General features: G+C 43.7%; 2 protein-coding genes across 2 annotated transcripts; both read right to left on the reverse strand.

Annotated features, from left to right (window-relative positions):
* Positions 1-345: 345 nt before the first annotated feature.
* Positions 346-20,713, reverse strand: LOC306742557 (polyunsaturated fatty acid lipoxygenase ALOX15B-like; the record flags this gene model as incomplete). Its single annotated transcript, XM_079224947.1, has 17 exons — positions 346-525; positions 646-816; positions 4,353-4,453; positions 4,535-4,656; positions 4,775-4,941; positions 5,079-5,165; positions 6,293-6,496; positions 6,606-6,749; positions 6,904-7,076; positions 7,444-7,544; positions 7,681-7,803; positions 7,912-7,993; positions 8,143-8,347; positions 9,538-9,700; positions 19,150-19,213; positions 19,525-20,291; positions 20,466-20,713. 17 exons carry the CDS (start codon positions 20,711-20,713, stop codon positions 346-348), a joined length of 3,102 nt encoding a protein of 1,033 aa, XP_079081073.1.
* A 1,199-nt stretch (positions 20,714-21,912) lies between these two features.
* Positions 21,913-25,555, reverse strand: LOC306742687 (H-2 class II histocompatibility antigen, E-S beta chain-like; the record flags this gene model as incomplete). The annotated part of the gene is made up of 6 exons (XM_079225093.1): positions 21,913-22,085; positions 22,268-22,384; positions 22,467-22,537; positions 23,568-23,781; positions 25,047-25,319; positions 25,501-25,555. 6 exons carry the CDS (start codon positions 25,553-25,555, stop codon positions 22,060-22,062), a joined length of 756 nt encoding a protein of 251 aa, XP_079081219.1. The 3' UTR covers positions 21,913-22,059.
* Between the last annotated feature and the right edge of the window lie 1,360 nt (positions 25,556-26,915).

Raw genomic sequence — 26,915 nt, forward strand, 5'->3', positions numbered from 1 at the left:
GGTGAAACGCAAGAGCTGTATTAAACAAAACAAAAACTGAAACATGTTGTACTTTACGTTACAGCTCGGTAATAACATATATTATAGTACGCAATTTGCTGCAACCATTTTTGGAGAAAACATAAACATTTGCTCCCTAAACTGCTCATTTAATTAATTCCTCAACATATGTCTTTGTAAAACATAATTCACACAAAGATACAGGTACCCCATTGTTGGCCGACTTAACATGATACAACCTAGAGTATAGTCTCCCAGAGTTTAACCCACAACCCAGCATGCAAGACAGGTGCTAAAAGGGTATTGATATTGTTGCCTCATGCAGAGAGATACAAATGGCTTGAGTTAAATAGCAATGCTGTTCTCGATCTGAGAAGGGTCCAGGTAGCTGTAGGGTATGTCGAGCTGCATGTTTCTTTTTGAAATTGCTTGACTGAGGTTGGACAAGTCTGCTTGAAATTCCTTCATCATCTGCTTTACAGCATGCTCATCGAACCGTTCATGGGGGTATGAACCCATGGGAACCTGCCAGAACGAAACATTGAATCAGATTAACACAGTATTGTGTTTGGTACATGCTTTAAAAAAAAATCACTTTTAAAATGCGGACGTGTTATAATGAGTGTGCGTCATCACCAAACCTACCACGTCAGAGTACGTATCTGAAAGTAAGGTAACCAGTGATGTAAAGCTGACTGACTCGCCAACATTTGGGAGCGTCTCCAAAATGGTCTCCATGCTGGACTGCCCCTTAGTGGTTGGAGGAGGTTTGCACAGCAGGAGTGAGACATTTGGTGCCCAGGAGTAGTAGTCGAACTGAATTAAGAAAGACATTTCAATATGTAACAACTTTGATGGAAAACAAATTCAATTCATTATTTTAATGTCAAACATTGCAGAGCATTGTGGTGGCAGGGGCGTGGTTAGCGTAGCTGGAGAGGGGGGAGGGGAGAAGCGACTCAGGGAACAGGTGTCGGGATGAGACCTAAGTGGCCTCAGCTGGAGCAGGTTGTGGGTCTTGCCTACATAAGCCATGAGAGGCACAGTCTGCGAGAGAGGCATGTGACAATAAAACAGTTACCTACGCAATCCCACGTGTGCTGTCTCATTGGTGCTGGGGGGGGGGAACCCAAGGAAGTAGCAGGATCGTGTTACAGTGGCGCCCAACGTGGGGCCCCTTGAAAGAGCACAATGATGGTCAGCTCGTGCGCACTGACGCAGCGCAGTCATATCCGCACTTTTCATTGATTAGGGACAGGCTGTACAGAGTGAGTCGTGACACTCAGACCGGGCAGGAAAACACCCAGTTGCTGGTGCCGAAGAGCCGCCGGGAAATGATTTTCCAGGCGGCTCATTATAACCCGATGGCTGGTCACATGGGATACGAAAAGACACTGGACCGGATAATGACCCAATTTTATTGGCCGGGCATCCGGGCGGATGTGCGCCGTTGGTGTGCGTCCTGCCCGGAATGTCAATTGGTAAATCAACCGGCCATTCCGAGGGCGCCTTTGCACCCTCTGCCATTAATGGAGGTGCCGTTCGAGCGAATAGCCATGGACCTCATCGGGCCATTTCACCGGAGCGCACGCGGATATCGCTTTGTGTTAGTCCTAGTGGATTACGCAACACGATATCCGGAGGCAGTGCCGTTGCGCAACATTTCTGCAAAAAGTGTTGCGCAGGCGCTGTTTCAGGTCATCTCCCGAGTCGGAATCCCGAAAGAGATTCTGACTGACCAGGGCACCTCGTTCATGTCACGTACACTGAGAGAACTTTACGGGTTGCTGGGCGTTAAATCTATTCGGACCAGTGTTTACCACCCACAGACCGACAGTCTGGTGGAGCGTCTGAATAAGACTTTGAAGTCCATGATCCGTAAATTTATTAGTGACGATGAACGTAATTGGGATAAATGGCTTGATTCTCTGTTGTTTGCAGTGCGGGAGGTTCCTCAGGCCTCCACGGGATTTTCTCCCTTTGAACTGCTGTTCGGCAGGACCCCACGGGGGGGTGCTCGACCTGATTAAGGAAAACTGGGAGGAAGGTCCGAGCACCAGTAAGAATGAAATTCAATACGTCCTGGACCTGCGATCAAAACTCCACACACTGGGTCAGATGTCACGTGAGAATTTGCTCCAGGCCCAGGAGCGTCAAAAACGGCTGTACGACAGAGGAGCCAGGCTGAGACAATTCACACCGGGAGAAAAGGTACTTGTATTGCTTCCTACGTCCAGCTCTAAACTCCTCGCCAAGTGGCAAGGGCCCTTTGTGGTCACACGGAGAGTGGGGGAGGTTGACTATGAGGTGGTGCGTTCTGACAGGGGCGGAGCTACACAGATCTACCACCTCAACCTCCTGAAAGCATGGAGAGAGGCGGAGTCTGTCTCTCTGGTGTCTGCGGTTTCTGAGAGAGGAGCTGGGGCCTGAAGTCTCAAAATCCACCAATCCGGTCTCGCTCCTTTGTGAAGACCATCTCTCCGGGACCCAGAGAACAGACATTGCCCAGTTGCAAGATCAGTTTGCTGACATGTTCTCTCTTCTGCCAGGACGCACAAACCTCATCTCGCACCAGATTGAGACTCCTCCGGGCGTGACGGTGCGGTTACGACCATACAGGTTGCCTGAACACAAACGAAAAGTGGTTCAGAGGGAATTGGCTGCCATGCTGGAGATGGGGGTAATAGAAGAGTCCAACAGTGCCTGGTCTAGCCCCATTGTTCTTGTTGTCAAGAAGGATGGGTCTATACGGTTCTGCGTGGACTATCGCAGGGTGAATGATGTGTCACGTTTTGATGCGTACCCAATGCCCCGGGTCGACGAGCTCCTGGACCGACTGGGCACTGCGCGTTTCTTTACGACACTGGATTTGACCAAGGGCTACTGGCAGATTCCTCTGTCGCCAGAGTCCAAGGAAAAAACGGCTTTCTCCACTCCGTTTGGTTTATACCAATTCACCACGCTTCCCTTCGGGTTGTTCGGTGCCCCGGCCACCTTTCAGCGCCTTATGGACCGGGTGCTGCGTCCGCACGCTGCATATGCGGCCGCCTACTTGGATGATGTGATCATCCACAGCACCACCTGGGCGGAGCATGTGCAGCGGGTGGGCACGGTGCTGGAGTCCCTGAGGCAGGCCGGGCTCACCGCCAACCCGGGGAAGTGTGCAGTTGGACGGAGGGAGGTACGGTATCTGGGGTACCACTTGGGCGGCGGGCATGTGCGCCCTCAGGTGGACAAGACCCCTGCAATCGCGGCCTGCCCGCGGCCCAAGACTAAAAAAGAGGTGAGGCAGTTTCTGGGGCTGGCGGGTTATTACAGGCGCTTCATCCCGAACTTCGCAGACCTGACCAGCCCCTTGACTGACCTGACCCGGAAAGGTGCCTCAGATCCGGTCCAGTGGACGAAGCGGTGCCAGTTGGCGTTTGAGGAGGTAAAAAAGGCTCTCTGTGGGGAGCCGCTCCTTCACACACCTAACTTCTCTCTTCCCTTTACTCTGCAGACTGATGCGTCGAACAGAGGGCTGGGGGCCGTTTTGTCCCAGCAGGTAGAGGGGGTTGACCGCCCGGTCCTCTACATCAGCCGGAAGCTATCCGAGAGGGAGGCCAGGTACAGTACGGTGGAGAAGGAGTGCCTGGCCATCCGGTGGGCGGTCGACTCCCTGCGCTACTACCTCCTGGGGCGCTCTTTCACCCTCTGGTCGGACCACGCCCCACTCCAGTGGCTACACCGCATGAAAGATACCAACGCCCGGATTACTCAGTGGTATCTGGCTTTACAGCCTTTTAATTTCAAGGTGATCCATAGGCCGGGGACGCAGATGGTTGTGGCTGACTTCCTCTCCCGCTCTCACGGGGGGGAGGGGGAGTAGGTTAGGCCGGATGAGGCCCCGGCCTAAGACGGGCGGTGGAGGTATGTGGTGGCAGGGGCGTGGTTAGCGTAGCTGGAGAGGGGGGAGGGGAGAAGCGACTCAGGGAACAGGTGTCGGGATGAGACCTAAGTGGCCTTAGCTGGAGCAGGTTGTGGGTCTTGCCTACATAAGCCATGAGAGGCACAGTCTGCGAGAGAGGCATGTGACAATAAAACAGTTACCTACGCAATCCCACGTGTGCTGTCTCATTGGTGCTGGGGGGGGGGGGGGGACCCGAGGAAGTTGCAGGATCGTGTTACAAGCATATTATGTAAATCTACACTGGGAATTCAACCTTTGCACCATTGTAATGCTCAGTCAAATGAAAACTGGAATAAATAAAAAGCAGATTGCAGACCTGCTAAATGTTCATACATCTGAAGTGTTAAAACAAAATCATACGTGATCAAACATCAATGCATATTCCAATGTCCCAACTCATTACCTGCCCATTGTTTACTGCAGCGTGTTGAACCGTCACTGTGAAGATCACCATGGTGATGAATTTGATCACCTCCTCGACGGTACGAAAGCCGTCTGGAATCCCTGTTGGTAGCACAATTACTATCAGTTGCTCATTGCCGATCATTATCTTCATTGCAAGACTAAAGGATTACTGTTAAATACCTGAGGCTTTGTTTCCCAGGAAGCCATGTGTGAATATCTCACTGATCCAGTCCTGCAGCTCAGTGTCTTTGTGCACTTCACTGTCTGAGCGATAGTAGTACTCCACTACTGACTGCACAAAGCTAGTGAACACAAAATAAATACATTTACATTGTGTATATGTGAATGAGACAGAAAGACTAATCTGTTGCTTGTAGAATAAATTGGTGTGGAGAGTTGAAATATGTATTGAAAGAAAACCTGTTGATGATTTTCCACAGCTTCAGGCCATCATCTCTGTAGTAGAAGTTGGGCATGGAGTCCATTCTTCGTGCAGTGATGTCCTCCGGCAGACAGAGGGAGCTGTAGGTCATTTCAGAGAGAGCCCTTCTCATGAGCTCCGTCAGTCCGTCATGTCCAAGTGAACTCTAATAAATCATTAATGCACAAAAATGTACAATCAAACACATTTCTTTTTGTAAAAAAACATAGTGCAATTGAATTGGAGTAGTTTCAATATTCAGTAATATGTATATATGTGTATATATATTTTACAGAGCCATACTGTGCTCAAAGCCCCGGTAGGTCCAAAAAGAACCGGGCGGCCTCCAGTGTTTATGTACAGAGTGTACCGGAAGTGTGGAATCAGCAGCTGTACAGACAAAGGGAAGAATGTCGATGTTTAGATGCGTATTTGACCAAACAACAGGCAGCACATGGTGTTTGTGTTGATTACCAAATGAATCCAGAAGCCAACACAACTGAAAACAGGCTTTCTTCAAGTCCTTTTTTTCGTGTACAAGAGTAAACCCTGATGCAAAGTTCTTGATCTCTAACAAGTGAACTGTCACTTCAAAAGCTGGACAATGTAATACTGAATAAAAAGGTAACGCTCACAGGGGGGTCACGATCGATGGGAAATAAAACCACATTCTTTGTAAAGATCAATGAAATAAATCTTTGGCCTGCACTATTAGGACCTTTGTTTACTAGAACAAACACGTACATAACTGGTTTACTATGGAAAGGAGCCTTTCAATGTGTCTAGAAAAAAAATGGTGGAGGGCAAGGATCCCTGCAAAACATCTGGAGAGTGATATGCAAATGTTCTTCATATACTGAATGACTAAATGTCAGAAGGGCAACATCCCAAATACAGTAGATGTGGTGAAAAAAAGAGGACGGACATAACATCATAAACGCAACATTAGCACTGAAAAGTGAGAAATGTTTTCATGCTTCCTCGGGCAGACTTTCTTCGATACATGTAGCTTCATATTAACAGCACAATCCAACAGGAAACAAGGACGAGGCGGAGAGGGAATTGACAAGTCACTTTGGGGACGTCCCAAGTTTCCTTTTCAATATTTCCTCGCTCCCCGCTTGTACTGGAAATTGTTCTGAGGTCTCATTTATAAAACAGTATAGGATGCACATTACAAATGAGGACATTGTAAGACTCACAAGACTCAGACGTGAGTCTTGTGCTGGGCCTCTACACGCATGTGCATACAATTCCATCCATCTTTTTTTTCCTCTTAACTACTTTCTGGTAATACTTATTTGTTCATATATTATCTGGGAATCATTCAATAAAAATTATATTTTTGAAATTGTAATGTTATGTGATTCTGAGATCAACATGCAAAATGAGTTAAGATATAAAGTCTTTGTGTTTGACCCGGTCAACCTTTATTGTCTCTCTAGTAACGACATACAACACACACAATTAGAGAAATCAGTTCAGATCAATGCAATAGATTAAAAAAGCAATCATACCTTATAGATGGGATGAATCGAAGCGAAGCTGCGGAAAGCAGCAACATTATAGACCTCTGCCAGAAAGTGAGTTTTCATGAGGTGTTGGACTGCTTCATGATCCATGGAATCCGCATTTTTAATAAACATCTTGGCAAGCAGCCAGTCAGTCTCCAGGTCACTGGGCAGAAAGATGGGGTTCTGCTCAGAAGGTTGTTGATGCAACTGGAATTTCATGAAAACATGTTTAGTTTGTGTAGGTTAAAATATGGCAACTGGACTTTTGAAAACATAGTAATGTACTGTGGAATGTCATATGATCATGTGACTAGACCTGAATGGCAATGGGCATCAGTTTGTTGTCTGGGTTCAAGTAGAGCAAACAGAGACCAGCAGTCACGTGGAGAAGTTTTCCATCACGTTCTCTCGGGGTTATTCCATCCATCCTCTTCTGGTCATAGAGGAATATATTGCCTTTCTGTAGGGGATGAAAGACAGGAAAGAAGTCTTTAAAACATCAATAGGTTTCACAGATAAATCGAGGCAATACGACAGTGTGATGATGACCACACAAAACCGTCTCCCACAGCAGAGATTATCTCCAAACTAAAGCCCCTCTTCTTCTTTCATACCTTCATTTCCTCCTGCAGAGAGCTTCCCTCTTCCAGGGACGGCTTCACCATTTCCTCTGTGACTGGAAAGTTTGGGGGAAGCTTTGAGCAGCCCTTGATCACATTGGGATTGGATCCGTTCAGAAACTGGTATCCAAAAAAGGAATCTTCCTTCCAGTGCTCTGTAACGTACTCTGGAAGAATTGGAAATAGGATATGGAATATAATACCTGGGAGGCAATTATGGGTTATATAGACACACCTGGCCAATATCTACACTCTGCTGAGTGCACCTTTCTCCTTAGAAGTGTTGCTTCTAAGGAGGTTTTCCGTTTTGAAAAAAAAAGTAAATCATAGATGAAGTAGAGATATTAGTGCCGAGTCCACTTAATCAAGTTAAGTTGCAGTAAATCAGCTTTTCCTAAAGTGCCTTCATACATGTAGAAAGAACTGTTGTTGCGTTGAACTGATGATAGAATCTGCAAATGTTGTTATGAAATGTTAATGACATTATTGTTGTGAGTTGCGCTGCAGATGTGGATAATGGGGAAAAACATCTACCTGATATTTTGGTCTTTTCCCTCTGCAAGACTTCTTTCATGTATTCAAAGCTTTTCCATTTTTCATCTGATCCAAAATGGGTCTTGAGCTTTTCAAATTCACTGAAGTTAGACAAAAGAAAAAGTTTACATAATACATGATTAAACAGCATACTGATAATAATGTTTCAAATTTAAGTTTTGCCTAAAAACATAGAAAATATGACTATAATTAAGCCCGATCTCCTTGTCGACCTACGTATGCATTTTCTCTTCCACTACTTCGGTAACTTTGGATATGGAGAAGCGAATTTCAGCTGGGAGCTGCCACACACCAGTGAAAGCGATCTTGTGGGGTAGTCCTTCAGCCAAGGTGCTCCATCTGAAAAATAAAACAAAGGGACCAAAAGGCAAGTATGAATGTCTCCAGATGAACTTCTGAGACATAGCAGCTCCTGGTACATACTGTCCTGCACACATACACACTTACTTGAAAAAGCTCTTTTTATATTTCAGCTCTTCTTCACGGAGTTTAATCATCAGGGGATACTCCTCCTCAAAACCCTTCAAGGCTGAGGCATGAAGGGAACACAACATCAATACAACTTTAAAAGACAACAAAGACAAACTGTCAACAAAACAAACGTGTGAAAATAAGTTGTATCTATGAATCTCAATATTTATGATCCGTCATCAACTATTTGGGGAACTTGAAACTGACCTCTCCCTCCTCTCAGCTCCAGCACCTCTCCTCTGGAGATCCATCTGTTACTGGGGAAAAGAATGGCTTCACCTTCAGGAGGCGTCACCACCATTTTGGTGAGGTACCACTCAGTACGTGGGACAAACCACGCAGCTTTTTTCTCCACCCTGATCAGCAGAGGTTTCCCCAGAGACAGACTGGTGCTCAGGGTGTAAGTTTCTGTCTTGAAACAAAGATTAATGTAAATGTAAGCAAACAATTACAATATAATACAGTTCAACATGACTGTTAGAGTGTTGTAAATATACAGTAATATACCTCGACTTGTGTAAGTATCTAAGGAGTACAAATGTCTGCACAGACCAGACAGTCTTCTTAAATATTTGTTTTGATATTAAAACATGTAGAAATCTAGATTATCATGTAGGTAGATGTTGATAGCAATGAGCTTGACTGACACACTTCATTTAAATGCATCATGTGACCGTAGCACCATGAAGATGAAATGCCCTTAGATTGTCTTTTCAGTGTATGATTTTAAACGTTAGCCTGTAAAGATCAACTAAAAATGTATTGTGTGTGAATGCGCGGTCGTCTTTGTAACATCACACAATGTCAAAGTCAATGCAGTTCTCCTTAGGAAGGGCAGAGTGGACGAGTCCAGTGGAAAGAAAGAGAAGCAGCGGTGGGCTGAAGCTTCGTGAAGCTGAGGTGTGCGTGTGCCAGACAAAGATGTCGTCATGGCATGTAAGAGTTCACTGGGATTGTTCAATCAGAGCTTTTCAGATGTGACAATGACCAACAACACACTGATCAAAGCACTTGAAACATATCGGAGGATTTTACAAAGAAAGATGTTTTTGAATGCTTTAGCTCTTAAAAATCTACATTTGAGTAAATATATATATTGCAAGCCAAATCAAACAGTTTACAGGGTATTCACCCTTTTATTATTTATAATGCATTCATAACTGGACGTCTTTCTTTACAGGGCTTGTGTTAAGGCATTCATGAAGTCCATCCCTATGAGATATGAGTTTCCACTTGAATACAATTCCTTCTTGGTATTGAGGAAGTTGGTTTGTGGCGTTAAGTGAGTCAATGTACTTGATACATAACATGAATTTATTTACTGTTTTTCCAACTATAGTTAATACATTATATAGAAATAGTCTATTTTCTCGCTGATGGTCTCATTTACTTATGTAGGTTATATAAAGGTATTAGTATTACATTGAGACTGAAAAAATTCCATAAAGTGACATAAAGTAACATAAAGTGTATTAATTATATGAACGTGTTTCTTCAATTAGTCAGAAGACACATACTATCCCAGCATATATGAATACACAAACTAAAGCCATTACATTGTCCCAGACCTAATTTAAGGATGTTCAACAGGATTCAACTTACTGTCCCTCTTTTAAAGTCAACGCCAAAGTCGTTCAACTCTGTTTTCTCACTCTGCCCTTCAGTTCCAACCATGGTGACGTATATGTGGTCCCATGTTCCTGCAAAGGGCCTCTTCCCTGTTGTGACCTCTAGCTTGTAGTCAGGCATGGTCAGTCTGTGGAAACTGTCGAGAAAAAGAAACACATTTAGATCTCTAAGTTGCAGGGTGAACGCTCCAATTCTCTGTAAAAAGACATTAATGACACTGTCTATGTATTTTTCGCTAAACGTTTTAAATTTGCAAATAATATATTTACAAAAGCTTTCGATCATTTTTCTAAACTCAAATGTTCTAACACTTAACTTCGTCCAAGCTTATCCTGTTTACATTACTACAAGTGTAGTATTTGGATCATCAACTGTCGTACCATGAGGAAAGAAAAGGAACGTTCCTACCTACACCTTGAGATGGAAGCTGTTCTGTGGTCTGTGTTGTCAAGGCTGCCTCTCCGGACCTTTAGACTCGTCTGTCCTCCAGAGTCTTACAGCAGATCTCTCAATGCGATCTGTCAGTGCGGTGCTCATCTGATTCTGGACCTTATTTATTGTGTCACTGCATGTCACTGCGTGTCACTGCGTGTCACTGCATGTCACTGCATGTCTGCTTATTGAGTGGTTCCACACTGGTTATTTTCTGAATAACAAGATTGTCAAGATCAGGCCTGCAAACTCATGAGGGGTGAAAACGGAGTGATGGGCGAGTCAGCGCCGAACAGCGTCACTTGTCGAGAAGTTGACAAACTATGATCATGATGGGTTTTATTTATTCTTTTCTCAATACCCAAGTGTACAAATATATATATATATATATATATATATATATATATATATATATATATATATGTGTGTGTGTGTGTGTGTGTGTGTGTGTGTGTGTGTGTGTGTGTGTGTGTGTGTGTGCGTGTGTCTTTGTGTGTGTGTATATACGTACACTACCTTTCAAACGTTTGGGGTCATCCAGACAAATTTTCAGTTTCTTTGCAATTTCCTGCATGGAATAGTCTTCACTTCTAAGAAGAACAACAGACTGGAGAGTTTCAAATGAAAGTTCTCTTTTTCTGGCCATTTTGAGATATAATGAACCCACAAATGTGACGCTCCAGATACTCAACTAGCTCAAAGGTTTCATAGCTTTTTAACCCACAAATAGAAGACTACTTACTCCCAACCTGATTTGGGCCAACCATTCGTCTTCCCACTAAATTGCTGAAGGATTTCAGCATCTGTAACTTAAGTCAAATGAAAGAATGAGGGCTGAGGCTACAGTATAACACCAAAGAGAGCAGATCAAAAACATCAGTTTAATCAGTTTACAGCAGTTTTCAGCAACAGCAACGTAACGTTCGTAGTTTGCCAGCAGGTTTAACTCTTCCTCCACGGGGGCCGCGAGGTCGCAGTATGACACTCTCTACGTTTCTAAAATATTCATAGCTTCGCGATAATACATCGCAGAAATATAATTTTACGTCTGGCTGAAAGAGGAGACTTCCTGCTTCCGCTGCCTGCGCCCTGCAACATTTTAACATTATCAGGCAAGAGTTAGTGGCAGCTTGTATATTCCGCCCCTTTCCTGCTAAGTGTGGGTGGAGATTTCCCACGGGGAAAAAAAGGTTACAGTTGAAGTCAAAATAGTATCTGAATTTCTCGCACACGTGGCGTAGTGAGCTGTCATAGCATTCAGATTGAAGCTTCTCTGGAATTCTGCTTGTTGGCTCTTGTAAGCCCCTCCTCCATGACTTCTACCTTTTTGTCTTGACTGATGTGATTGGGTGAGGATGACCACTGTAGTTCAACATTTTTTGACACAAATGTCTCGCACGCGAACGTTCTCTTTACTATATATATATATATATATATATATATATATATATATATATATATATATATATATATATATATATATATATATATATATATATATATATATATATATATATATATTTATATAAACACACACATACATTTTTTTAAATTGCAATCACTTAGAACAATGAAAATAAAGTTATATCTGTACAAAAAATAACTCATATTTAGTTACTACTAAATAGCTCATTGTGGGAAACAATAAGCTAATTATTTTTTGCCAAACAAAACAGAATGAGTGTAGATATGTGAGCTTCAGGTTGTATCAGTATTAGTGGAGCAGTGAGCCTGTACACATCTTTTATAAACAGGGTTGTAGATTTGAAACAATTCATGCTTAACATTGAGCTGAGATCTGTTTTCTGCTGGGAGAGACACAGCAACAGAAAGGACCTCACAGAGACTTCTGGCAAAATGCCCAAAATTGGCGAGTCCCACAAGCGTAACCTGTTAACGGCGTACCGTTACCATTTACCCAAAAGTACAGGCATTTGTCCATGTATTTATTAATGACTTAGTTTTATGCCCGTGTACTTTGTACTTTTGTAATATGTGAAGCAAATGTCTCACTTGGAGGAACAGGTATATCACTTTCCTCATCTGATGGTTCATAATCAGTACCATTATAATCTGAATTGACCTCAAAATGTTCTTCAGACACATCCTCCAGGGCTGTTATCCTTTTCCCAAGAAACCCTTTTGTATATTCCGCCCCTTTCCTGCTAAGTGTGGGTGGAGATTTCCCACGGGGAAAAAAAGGTTACAGTTGAAGTCAAAATAGTATCTGAATTTCTCGCACACGTGGCGTAGTGAGCTGTCATAGCATTCAGATTGAAGCTTCTCTGGAATTCTGCTTGTTGGCTCTTGTAAGCCCCTCCTCCATGACTTGTACCTTTTTGTCTTGACTGATGTGTATTGGGTGAGGATGACCACTGTAGTTCAACATTTTTTGACACAAATGTCTCGCACGAGAACGTTCTCTTTAATATATATATATATACACACACACACATATATATACACTCACCTAAAGGATTATTAGCAACACCTGTTCAATTTCTCATTAATGCAATTATCTAATCAACAAATCACATGGCAGTTGCTTCAATGCATTTAGGGGTGTGGTCCTGGTCAAGACAATCTCCTGAACTCCAAACTGAATGTCAGAATGGGAAAGAAAGGCGATTTAAGCAATTTTGAGCGTGGCATGGTTGTTGGTGCCTGACGGGCCGGTCTGAGTATTTCACAATCTGCTCAGTTACTGGGATTTTCACGCACAACCATTTCTAGGGTTTACAAAGAATGGTGTGAAAAGGGAAAAGGTCAGAGGAGAATGGGCCGACTGATTCAAGCTGATAGAAGAGCAACTTTGACTGAAATAACCACTCGTTACAACCGAGGTTTGCAGCAAAGCATTTGTGAAGCCACAACACGCATAAACTTGAGGCGGATGGGCTCCAACAGCAGAAGACCCCACCGGGTACCACTCATCTCCACTACCAATAGGAACAAGAGGCTACAATTTGCAAGAGCTCACCAAAATTGGACAGTTGAAGACTGGAAAAATGTTGCCTGGTCTGATGAGTCTCGATTTCTGTTGAGACATTCAGATGGTAGAGTCAGAATTTGGCGTAAACAGAATGAGAACATGGATCCATCATGCCTTGTTACCACTGTGCAGGCTTGTGGTGGTGTAATGGTGTGGGGGATGTTTTCTTGGCACACTTTAGGCCCCTTAGTGCTAATTGGGCATCGTTTAAATGCCACGGCCTACCTGAGCATTGTTTCTGACCATGTCCATCCCTTTATGGCCACCATGTACCCATCCTCTGATGGCTACTTCCAGCAGGATAATGCACCATGTCACAAAGCTCCAATCATTTCTAATTGGTTTCTTGAACATTACAATGAGTTCACTGTACTAAAATGACCCCCACAGTCACCAGATCTCAACCCAATAGAGCATCTTTGGGATGTGGTGGAACTGGAGCTTCGTGCCCTGGATGTGCATCCCACAAATCTCCATCAACTGCAAGATGCTATCCTATCAATATGGGCCAACATTTCTAAAGAATGCTTTCAGCACCTTGTTGAATCAATGCCACGTAGAATTAAGGCAGTTCTAAAGGCGAAAGGGGGTCAAACACAGTATTAGTATGGTGTTCCAAATAATCCTTTAGGTGTGTGTATATATACATATACATAATATATATACATATATATATTTGATATATATATATATGTATATACATATTTCATACATGTAAATATGTATGTATATTTTATATATGTAAATATAAATATATATACAGATAAAAATATGTATTAAAAGTGATCAAAAGCTTGAGGTTTCATGGAACGGCGTGGAAGTGGTGTGGCGCCTATTTTATATGGTTCTTGATCATACAGCAAGCTGTTGTAACTCAACTGTACTTTGTCAAAACTGTTCCAAAGTTAACATGCGAGGCATGGCTGGAAGACTTCTGCATGCCAATATTAACTCATAGTCAGAGTGCCACCTACTGGGAAACTATGGCAGTTTGAACTAGAAATAGAAAGAAATGAAGGAAGAAAATGAAATTGGCCGACTTCCGGTACGATTTAGAGCATGGTCCCAAGAGAGCTATTTTTAAGTTTATATGTGGTACATATGCCTATCAAATGTTGTATGTCTATGTTGAACGTACTGCAAGGGCTGCTTTGTTGAATTTAGTTGAATTTTGTCCTTAGAGGTTAATTGGTCACCTGTTGCCATTAGGTGGCGCTATGACTCTAATTAAAAATTAGACTGCACATGTCTTCAGGCCTGGAGTCTCATCAAAGATGTGCTATCTGGAAAGGATCTTATCATGTGGAGTCGAGTTACATCGGTTTATTCGTTCATGGCGAAGGATCAAACTTCCGCGATGCTCCGACTCGACGCCGTTCAACGGATCCTTACACATAAGAGGTTAATAACTTCTAAACGCAATGAGATATAAACAAAGTGGAAAGTATAATTTGATCACATTGAACCAATGATGATCCACAGAAAGTTTCGTAAGAAATGGACCCAGCGTTTAGGAGGAGTAGGAAAGAATGTGTATTTTACCAAATTAAAAATGGCGGGAAATCTAAGTAGGCGAAGCTTAAGGGTCTCAATCTGTTTTTTGTAGAGCAGTTCCACCCGGACATTTGTGTCAAATTGCAGGTCAATTGGGTATAGTTGGCAAAAACGTGGGCTTTCAACCTAAAGGGCGCACTATAGAGACATTTTCTCCGACTTTTTCACAAAACCGCAATCAGATTGGTATTTTCGCCGAGTCGGATGGGTGTGGACATTTTGAATGGTGTAGGTTTATCCCAAGCACCTCTTTTCCCTGCGCAAAGAGTGCAAATAAGAATAAGAATAAACATTTGAATAACAATAGGTAATTCGCTGTGATGTCTGTGACACGAGTCACTGCCATCCTGGTGGGGCCTAGCACTGTCTTTAGAATATTTTCGGCACACAGTCTTGACTGATGTGATTGGGTGAGGATGACCACTGTATTTCACAATAGTTTGACACAAATGTCTCGCTTGGAGGAACAGGTATATCACTTTCCTCATCTGATGGTTCATAATCAGTACCATTATAATCTGAATTGACCTCAAAATGTTCTTCAGACACATCCTCCAGGGCTGTTATCCTTTTCCCAAGAAACCCTTTTGTATATTCCGCCCCTTTCCTGCTAAGTGTGGGTGGAGATTTCCCACGGGGAAAAAAGAGGTTCCTGTTAAAGTCAAAATAGTATCTGTATTTAGATAAGGAAAGTTTCGGCATACGCCTTCAGATTGAAGCTTCTCTGGAATTCTGCTTGTTGGCTCTTGTAAGCCCCTCCTCCATGACTTCTACCTTTTTGTCTTGACTGATGTGATTGGGTGAGGATGACCACTGTAGTTCAACATTTTTTGACACAAATGTCTCGCACGAGAACGTTCTCTTTACTATATATATATATATATAAATAAACACACACACAACAATAAGCTAATTATTTTTTGCCAAACAAAACAGAATGAGTGTAGATATGTGAGCTTCAGGTTGTATCAGTATTAGTGGAGCAGTGAGCCTGTACACATCTTTGTGCTCACCTGTGTGTGTGTGTGTGTGTGTGTGTGTGTGTGTGTGTGTGTGTGTGTTCAGTGCTCACCTGTGTGTGTGTGTGTGTGTGTGTGTGTGCTCAGTGCTCACCTGTGTGTGTGTGTGTGTGTGTGTGTGTGTGTGTGTGTGTGTGTGTGTGTGTGTGCTCAGCGCTCACCTGTGTGTGTGTGTGTGTGTGTGTGTGCTCAGTGCTCACCTGTGTGTGTGTGTGTGTGTGTGTGTGCTCAGTGCTCACCTGTGTGTGTGTGTGTGTGTGCTCAGTGCTCACCTGTGTGTGTGTGTGTGTGTGTGTGTGTGTGTGTGTGTGTGTGTGTGTGTGTGTGTGTGTGTGTGTGTGCTCAGTGCTCACCTGTGTGTGTGTGTGTGTGTGTGTGTGCTCAGTGCTCACCTGTGTGTGTGTGTGTGCTCAGCGCTCACCTGTGTGTGTGTGTGTGTGTGTGTGTGTGTGTGTGTGCTCAGTGCTCACGTGTGTGTGTGTGTGTGTGTGTGTGTGTGTGCTCAAACAGAGTGGACCGACACCAGCAGATGACATGGCACCCCAAACCATCACTGATGGTGGAAACTTTACACTAGACTTCAGGCAACGTGGATCCTGTGCCTCCCAGAGTCTGGAGGAGGACAGGAGAGGCACAGGATCCACGTTGCCTGAAGTCTAGTGTAAAGTTTCCACCATCAGTGATGGTTTGGGGTGCCATGTCATCTGCTGGTGTCGGTCCACTCTGTTTCCTGAGATCCAGGGTCAACGCAGCCGTATACCAGCAAGTTTTAGAGCACTTCATGCTTCCTGCTGCTGACCTGCTCTATGGAGATGGAGATTTCAAGTTCCAACAGGACTTGGCGCCTGCACACAGCGCAAAATCTACCCGTGCCTGGTTTACGGACCATGGTATTTCTGTTCTAAATTGGCCAGCCAACTCCCCTGACCTTAGCCCCATAGAAAATCTGTGGGGTATTGTGAAAAGGAAGATGCAGAATGCCAGACCCAAAAACGCAGAAGAGTTGAAGGCCACTATCAGAGCAACCTGGGCTCTCATAACACCTGAGCAGTGCCAGAAACTCATGGACTCCATGCCACGCCGCATTAACGCAGTAATTGAGGCAAAAGGAGCTCCAACCAGGTATTGAGTATTGTACATGCTCATATTTTTCATTTTCATACTTTTCAGTTGGCCAACATTTCTAAAAATCCCTTTTTTGTATCAGCCTTAAGTAATATTCTAATTTTGTGACACACGGAATTTTGGATTTTCATTTGTTGCCACTTCAAATCATCAAAATTAAATGAAATAAACATTTGAATGCATCAGTCTGTGTGCAATGAATAAATATAATGTACAAGTTACACCTTTTGAATGCAATTACTGAAATAAATCAAGTTTTTCAAAATATTCTAATTTACTGGCTTTTACCTGTATATAAATATATATATATATATATATATATATATATATATATATATATATATATATATATATATATATATATATATATATATATATGCGTGCTTGAGCGAGGGCCCAGTCACAGCTGCGAGCAGCTTTAATTATTATTATTAACTGGTAGGAGACCCCGGGGAAGACCCAGGACACGCTGGAGGGATTATATCTCTCGGCTGGCCTTGGAACGCCTCGGGATCCCAGAATGAGCTGGAAAGTGTTGCGGGTGAGAGAGAAGCCTGGGTCGGCCTGCTGGACCTGCTGCCACCGTGACCCGACCCCGGATAAGCGGCTGATAATGGATGGATGGATTATCTGTATTCACTACATGTTGGACAGGAGAGAAATGTACTTTCAGATCTTCTGTATGTTTGCACATGTGGAAGAATTGACATTGAAGCTGACTTTGACTTTTGACTTTGAAATACTTGATAGCACTTACTTGAGTTCTTTTGCAGAATATCTGTTATATCTAACTGTACTTTTTCCTTGCCGAGGCTTCCGATTAGCTGTATTCTTTCATGCTCATATTTCTGACAGTTTAAAATACACATTCTATTGTTTCCTCTTGCCCACAATAATCACACTTGCCACACTTCATGTTTCCCTATTTTTTGTCGCGTACTGTTAAACCCAGTGTGTCCAATCAGCTTTAATGGTAATGTAAGTTTGCACATACATGGAATTTGACTCCAGTTTCACTTTGCTCTTCGTACTTATACACACAATATACAGTAAACAAGATCAATATAAAAAAGATAAAAAAGACATTAAAGACAGTAGTCAACAAAAAAAAAGTGCAGATAGTGCGATGGAAGAGTCTGATTAATTGTTCATCAGGGTGATGGCCAGTTTAAGTCTTGATATCACTGTTTATCAAAAGTTTGTTTATTATTCAACATGTATAATATTTGGGTGATCCTCTCTGGGAGGAGGTGGAGAACATAATCCAGGCTGTACTACTGATGGAGAAGCACCAACTACTGTGCTCTGGGCCTTTTTTTAACATGTTACATGCTTGGATAAAGTGTCAGCTAAATGTAATGGTGCACTGACATGTTTTCACCACCAGGGGTCAGCAGTCAGTAACTCTTCGTGTCTGAGGGACAGCAGATCTCTTTCCCTTACTGGCTGATATTAAGTTCCCATTCGATCCTGTGAAGAGGATTGTGAAGGACCAGAACCAGGTACTGTACTTAAGTATTTAAAAAGTCTGCAACTTTATACTTCACCTGCAGTACATCTTAGAGATATTGTACTTTCTACTGGACTACATCTCAGAGGTACACCGTTGTTCTTCCTCTTTCTGTGTTCTTGTCATTCGAAATCCTGACTTGTTGATTTCCCTTCAGTGTCCAGGTTTCAACCAGCTCGGACACCATGGCTCGACTCCACCTCCACACGGACACCCCTCGACCTCTTCAACCGGTTCTTCCCTGAAGAAACTGTACAGGCATTGTGTCAAAACACAAACAAGCAGGCTGCCGAACAAAGAGCAAACGGGAAAACATTAAAATGGGCAGACATGGACGTTGAGTGTTTTTACAAGTACTGTAAAAGTCGGGTTATACGGCGCTACTACCTTCGGTCAGTGTCCCCGTTTGCTCCCCGCTGTAGCCAACAAGCGCTCATGCTAGTTCCGCGCTAACTTCCGCTAGCCCTCCGCTAGCTCTCCGCTAGCTCTCCGCTAACTCCCCGACAACCACCGAAGGTAGCAGGATCAGCCCCGGCTCGACACCCGACTCGGGCAGAGAGGACACGGACAGTAGCAGCAGGAGCGGGGAGCTAGCAGCAGCGCTAGCTATCTCCCCGCTACTAGCTGCTCCTAGCTTGCTACAGCGGGACGCTGACCGGAGGTAGGAGCGGCTTGTAACCCGACTTTTACGGTAAATTGGGTTGCTTCTGTACATGGCCATTGTAAAGCTGGACAGTATTTTGGAAAACTGGCGACAGAATCACCGTTTCTTGTCGTTTCCATCACAAATCATGCCACACGACAGATACACAACAATATCTTGGAACCTTCATCTCAGCGACCCTGATGAGGACGTCCACAATGAGAGGAAAAGGGGCACGGACGCACATGGCGAACTCTTCCAACTGAAACCCCTGATGGACACCATCAAGACTGCCTGTAAGGCCTTTTACCATCCCCACAGAGAGCTGGCTGTGGATGAGAGAATGGTCGCCTCTAAGTCTAAAACAGGGATGACTTGGTACACGAAGGACAAACACACAAAGTGGGGATTCAAGTTGTTCGTCTTAGCTGACTCGAGGAACAGCTACACGGTGGACTTTTCACCGGCAAAAGCCACATCCCCTCCACTCATGGCCTGTCCTATGACGCTGTCATGACCCTTGTGCAACCCAGTTATCTCGGCACAGGCTACCACATATACATTGATAATATAAATCCTTATATTCTGCAGATATTCTCCATTACTCTTCATGCCTATTAAAGTTCAGGTCAGCGAGGTCAGTATAACACAGCTATGCAGCTGGAGTTGGTTGTGTCTACTGCACCGTCTTTGGTGACTCTGTGTCCCAGGAAGTCAATGGTGGAGAGACCAAACTGGCACTTGGCAGGGTTAACAATCAGGCCATGTTGGTTGAGCCGCTCGAAAAGCGTTCGGAGGTGCGACAGGTGCTGAGATTTGGACGTGCTCGCCACCAGAATGTCGTCCAAATACACAAAAAGAAAAGGCAGGTCACGTAAAACAGAGTCCATGAGGTGTTGAAAAGATTGGGCTGAGTTTTTAAGGCCGAACGGCATCCTTAAGAACTCAAAAAGACCAAACGGCGTAATCACCGCTGTTTTCGGAATGTCCAGTGAATGCATGGGCACCTGATGATAGCCCCGCACGAGGTCTACCTTAGAAAAAATCACCATACCGGCCAGGTGTGCTGAAAAATCCTGTATGTTCGGGACCGGGTATCGGTCAGGTGTCGTTGCCTCATTAAGCCGCTGGTAGTCGCCACATGGGCGCCAGCCACCACCAGGCTTGGGGACGATGTGAAGGGGTGACGCCCACGGGCTGTCGGATCGGCGGACTATTCCAAGGCGTTCCATGTTAGAAAACTCAGCCTTAGCAACGGCAAGCTTGGTCGGGTCGAGGCGCCGAGCACGGGCGTAGACGGGTGGACCAGTAGTGGCGATATGGTGCTCCACACCATGTTTCACGGCCGACGCAGAGAAAGTAGGCTGAGTGAGTGCTGAAAAACCAGCCAGCAAACGGTGGAAGTCATCCGATGTGGAGAGCATGCCAGACAGTCGTATGGGGTCAGCCTCGCTGAGTGTGCACGTATAAGAGCAGAACGTGACAGCGTCGATCAAACGGCGGTTGTTAACATCCACCAACAGTCCATGCGCACACAAAAAATCAGCGCCAAGGAGGGGAACGGCGACTTTTGCCGTGACAAAATCCCAGCCAAACCGATGCCCTCCAAAGCGCAAATCAATGTACCTTGTGCCATACGTGCGGATGGGGGTCCCATTAGCCGCTTCCATCGGAGGGCCATGGCTGTCGGTCACCATGTCCAAACGGGATGCAGGCAGGACGCTCCTCTGTGCACCCGTGTCGCACAGGAAACGCCGCCCGGAGATGTTGTCATGGATGAAAAGTAGCCTGCCTACGCGGCCGTCACTCATGGCCACTAATGAGCGCCGGCCTTGGCGTTTCCCAACCCGCCGAAACTGCACGGTGAGCGGCATTTAAGAGCCCTCGGTCCAAACTTCTCGTGATAGAAGCACAAGCCTGAAGAAGACTGCTGCCGACGAGAAGAGGTTGCTGCGACAAGTGTGGAATCCTCCATTGTCACAGGAGCGACGTGCGTGGGAAAACGCGCGGCCATGACCAAGTGCCCTTGGCTCGCCAGGAAAAATTTATCAGCCTCTTCAGCCAGTTTTCTACAGTCAGTGATTGTGGTGTTGGCCAATGCAGCTCTGACTTGGGAAGGCAGCTGACGCAGGAAAAGTTGGATGAAAAGAAAGTCGGCTCTGTGCTCAATCAGGAGATCTAGCGTACGGTCCATGAGCTCAGACGGTTTGCTATCACCCAGTCCTTGGAGGGAGAAAAGCCTGCTACCTCTCTCAGCGCCGGACAGTTCAAAAGTCTTTAACAGGTGGGATTTTAGCGCTGCATATTTCTCCGTAGCTGGAGGCTGTTTAAGGAGACCCACCACCCGGGTCGCCGTTGAGTTACCGAGGGCCGACACAATGTAGTAGTACCGTGTTGCATCAGCGGTTATCTCCCGCAACGCGAACTGCGCTTCCGCCTAGGCAAACCACGCCGCCGCTGACGATTCCCAGAATTCGGGGAGTTTGAGGGTAACAGCGTTCGCGGCCATGGTCGAGTCGTGTTAGCGAATACGCCGAGCAAACAAACGTCGGGGTCACCAGTGAGGAACGTGCATTTAAAAGTAAAAGGCAATTCCTTCAGTTGAGAACACAAGTCGTGTCTCGTTTATTTTACATGTCGTAAAAACAACACAAGATGGCGCTGCCCTCTAACCTAACAAGCATTGGCACATACGTCATCAACCACAGTCAAACTCTTAAAGGGACCGCGATCCCGGAACAGTAATAGCTACGTGTATAACACATTACTTGAATAACTGCCTGAAACAACAGTGTATAGAACCACACTAAGAACAAGGGTGAATTATGAAATCACAGTCACTACACTGTGATACTTTGCATTGTTAATAGAATAGATAACATGTGTTCAATAAATCCAGAGTCAGAGTTTTCTGATTGTTTATTGTGCTTAGAAAACGTTTCACTCCAGTAAAAATATATAAATCTAACAGTCACACAACCTACGAACCGCAAATCTTTCAAATAACTGGATTATATCTGATTCAAAGCAGTTTGTGGATATATTGATTTCACACAGTACAGCATCAAATCACATGTAGAGGAAGCAGAGTTCACATCCAGCTGTGATACACCAGAGTCCAGACCAACCCTGATCCAGCACTCACAGCAGGAAGCAGGAAACGGGTTGAAGCAGCTGCTGCTTTTCCTTCCATCTGACCAGGACCAGGACCAGGACCGGCTCAGTTGTTGGGGACCAGAATCCGACCTGGTTTAAGGAGAAGAACAGACAGAGAAGAATGAAACGTCGTTCAGAACAATGTTGTTTTAGAGAAACACCAGACGGGTTTCAGAGGGTGTAGATGAACTACTTCCAGACTCTGGTGGACCTGGTCTCTGAGTCTGGACTAAAGTAAACCACCACTGAACCAACGTGTGCCCTGTTCTGACCTCCTCTGGCCTTCCTCTGGTAGTAGATGAATCCAGCCAGAGATAAGGTCAGACCCAGGACCAGTCCTGAGGCTCCGATGGCGAACTTGTTTCTCTCAGACTCGGGCATGGACGGGTCTGAGGACGGACAGGTAGACCGGTTAGCAGAGAGACAGGTTAAGAGGCTGGTAGACAGGTGTGCAGACAGACAGGTATTTACCCCAGTCGGTAACCAGAGGTTTACTGAGGCTGATGTGCTCCACCACACAAGAGATCTTCTCTCTAGACGTGCTGACACACAACAACACATCAGGGTTTGTTAGCGTGTGTCAATTATTGGATGCCTGGTGTAGCGTCCGGAAGAACTCAGTCAAACAACTTCTCTCGTTCTCGGAATTTATTTTCCTTGATCACAAGTAAGGTAACAAATGCTGCGATCTCGATAGCAGGGAGTCGTCAACACGCAGATTGACCGTCCAAAAACACCCCGAACAGCCGGAAGGTCGGCTCTTTAATACACGGTTTTCCGTCATGAACATCTAACATTTCTATTGGCCCTAACTTGTCTAAGAGGAGGAGAATCATGTTGTCATCTTTTCTCACAAGACTGGAACGTGCAACGACCAGTCTGCTTCTGTAATGTCAATATACTGATAAACAGGTGTGAGTGTTGAAGTGCGCAAGCGTGTGACTAACTTGCCTTGAGAACTGGACATTTAGACACAACCAACTCCAGCTGCATAGCTGTGTTGTACTGACCTCGCTAACCTGAACTTTAATAGACATGAAGAGTAATGGAGAATATCTGCAGAATATATGGATTTATATTATCAATCCCGCTTTTTACATAATTTATTATGTAAACTAAACAATAATATAAATCTACAACAATGGACTATATCAGTTCATAACTCTATGTGTGTGTTACTTAACAGAGTGGAAATCTCTAAACAGACATAACAGCACACCTACGTTATAAATGTTTTTATGAAAAGCTAACATAATTTTTTTATATAAAAAGCTAAGCTAAAACCACCTATATCCAGGAATTTATATATCCCTCGTACTAGAGAACCGTTGTCTCTAGGTATTTGTAACCCTCACACTCTACTGGATAACACACACTCACTCATAGAACTGGTCCTGGTTCTTGTCCCAACTGAACCTGAAGCGACCTGGACCTAACTGAACCTGGACCCAACTGAACCTAACTGGCCCCGAATCTGGATCTGAAGCTAACTGGACCTGGACCTACCTAGACCTAACTGGACCTGGACTTGGACCTAACTGGACCTTGAGGTGGACGTGGAGCTGGACTCACCTGGGCGTGTACTCCAGGTGAGAGTGGACCTGGTAGTACCAATCCCCGTCTGCCAGCTCATCAGTAGAAGTGACCCCAGAGGTCTCTGGCCGTCCATCTCTGGTCCACCTCACGATGATCTTCTGGGGGAAGAAGTCAAAGACGCTGCAGACCAACATGGACGAATGTTTACCACGAGGGGGCGTCACAGAGCGCAGTCTGACGTAGGGCGGAGCTGGAACACATTATTATAAGGATGGTGAGTACTGATACTATGAATCATACGAGGCAGGACTCACAAATACCTTTAAATACTTAAGGGAATAGCAGTAGTATCAGTAGTACCACCTGCAGTACAAGTAGGAGTAGCAACACCTGCAGTATCTATTGTTTACATTTAATTTGCTTAATTAATTAATACACTCTGCAGCTGTACATATATTTCTTCCAGTTATTTGTATTCTATTTTATTGTGTAATATATATTTTATTTATTTTGTATATATCTTTCATCCTCTGTCCGTCCGTCCGTCCGTCCGTCCGTCCATCCATCCATCCATCCATCCATCCATCCATCCATCCATCTATCTATCTATCTAGTACTACTTGCAGTACAAGTATCAGTCAGTAGTACCACCTTCACTACAAGGTTATCAGAGGTTCTAGAAGGTTATCAGAGGTTCTAGAAGGTTATCAGAGGTTCTAGAAGGTTGTCAGAGGTTCTAAATGTTATCAAAGGTTCAACACTGTTCTACAATGTTACCAAGGGTTCTTACAGGTTCCAAGAGATTTTACAATGTTATCAGAGGTTCCACATTTTTCAGTGGTTCTAAAATGTTCTTAATTGTTCTAGAATGTTATCAGAGGTTCTTAAAGGTTCTCGGTTGTTCTAAGAGGTTCTATAATGTTATCAGAGATTCTTAAAGGTTCTAAGATCCAAAATCTTAGTCCTCAATGGTTCTCTGTGGTTCTAAATTATTATCAAAGGTTCTTGGAGGTTCTCAGGGTTTTTTAGAAGTTCTAAAATATTATCAGAGGTTCTAGGAAGTTCTTAAATGGTCTAAAATGTTGTAGTAGTACTACTACAATGTAAATGTTGTAGTAGTACTACTACAATGTAAATGTTGTAGTAGTACTACTACAATGTAAATGTTGTAGTAGTACTACTACAATGTAAATGTTGTAGCAGCAGAGCTTCACCACTAGGTGACGACAGAGACTTAAGTCTGATGTGAACATTTGTTAAAATATGTCTGATATTATAAATCATAAAACGTTTAAACAACTTAATTTAAATCAAAGCGTTAAAATCTTCTGTGTGAAAATGAAATAATTCTTAATAATAATAAAAATCTAATCTGAGCTCCAGTTCAGTGAATTTGATCATTGAGTTAATAAGAATAATAATGATAATAACAATAATAATTATCATAATAATAACAATATTGTTATTAGTAATAATAATAATAATGATGATGATGTCACACAAACCCAGACTCACCAGACTTAGTCAGAACAGCTCTGTACAAGACCTGAATGTGTGGTAGACAGTACCTCTCCTTCTGAGCCCTCATCATAGCCATTAGTGAAGTGTTATTGTTCCAGTAGGCAGCGTTCCTCACTCCGAGCTCAGTGAAGCCAACATGTTTGTTCACTTTGCTGCTGAACCTGGTCACCTCCATCTTGTTGTAATAATATGACCTGATGAACTCCATGTCCTTCAGCTCAGACGAGTTGAAGACACAACGGTCTGTTGCAAAGTGCATGAATCCATCTGAAGAACAAACACAAGCAGCATCACCTTCTGAGAGATACAGGGTTACTGATCAATAATCAATGTATCGATCAACGGTGATCAGTGCATTGATGAGTGTATTGATCAGTGATCAGTGTATTGATCAGTTTATTGATCAGTGATCAGTGTATTGATCAGTGCATTGATGTATTGATCCTACCTGCTGCGTGGAGGCCGATGAAGAGGAAGAGGAAGCTGAGACAGGATGAAGCCATGTTGCTCTGTTCACTAAAAACTCTGACAAAGTCTCTCTGAGAGCTGCTCTATAAGCAGAGGACGAGTCACATGACCTCATCGTCCTCATCATCACCTGTTACCGGGCAGACAAGTCAGACTAAAGTCTGCTGCTGGAGCCCAAACACACAGTCAGAGGAACTTAGAGATTTATATATATATATATATATATATATATATATATATATATATATATATATATATATATATATATATCACGCTGATTATTTAATATTAATAGACAACATCATTTATCTTCAATAAAACAATATGACCTCCAGCTGTTTGTCAGTGAACTTTATGAATGATCATCATTGTTATTACTTATTTGTGTTTCCTGTATTTCTGGATTATTGTAGAAACATAAATGATAACTGACCACAGACTCAGTTATTCTAGTTGCAGATATAATAATAATAATAATATATATTAGAACAATAACCAGCACTGCACCTCCTGATGCAACAACAAATCTTACAATTATCTCACATAAACTTTTTCTTCCCTCGATGGAAATAATAAAGAAATAAATCAACATTTAGATAAAATCTTTTATTTTAGAAGTAAAAGTGCAGAATGACAGAATGAAGCTCTGCAGACCATTGCTTTCCTGTTTATACATACACTCACCTAAAGGATTATTTGGAACACCATACTAATACTGTGTTTGACACCCTTTTGCCTTCAGAACTGCCTTAATTCTACATGGCATTGATTCAACAAGGTGCTGAAAGCATTCTTTAGAAATGTTGGCCCATATTGATAGGATAGCATCTTGCAGTTGATGGAGATTTGTGGGATGCACATCCAGGGCACGAAGCTCCCATTCCACCACATCCCAAAGATGCTCTATTGGGTTGAGATCTGGTGACTGTGGGGGCCATTTTAGTACAGTGAACTCATTGTCATGTTCAATAAACCAATTAGAAATGATTGGAGCTTTGTGACATGGTGCATTATCCTGCTGGAAGTAGCCATCAGAGGATGGGTACATGGTGGCCATAAAGGGATGGACATGGTCAGAAACAATGCTCAGGTAGGCCGTGGCATTTAAACCATGCCCAATTGGCACTAAGGGGCCTAAAGTGTGCCAAGAAAACATCCCCCACACCATTACACCACCACAAGCCTGCACAGTGGTAACAAGGCATGATGTATCCATGTTCTCATTCTGTTCACGCCAAATTCTGACTCTACCATCTGAATGTCTCAACAGAAATCGAGACTCATCAGACCAGGCAACATTTTTCCGGTCTTCAACTGTTCAATTTTGGTGAGCTCTTGCAAATTGTAGCCTCTTCTTCCTATTTGTATTGGAGATGAGTGGTACCCGGTGGGGTC

Source organism: Taurulus bubalis (genome assembly GCF_910589615.1).
Source record: "Taurulus bubalis genome assembly, chromosome: 10".
Classification (NCBI taxonomy): domain Eukaryota; kingdom Metazoa; phylum Chordata; class Actinopteri; order Perciformes; family Cottidae; genus Taurulus; species Taurulus bubalis.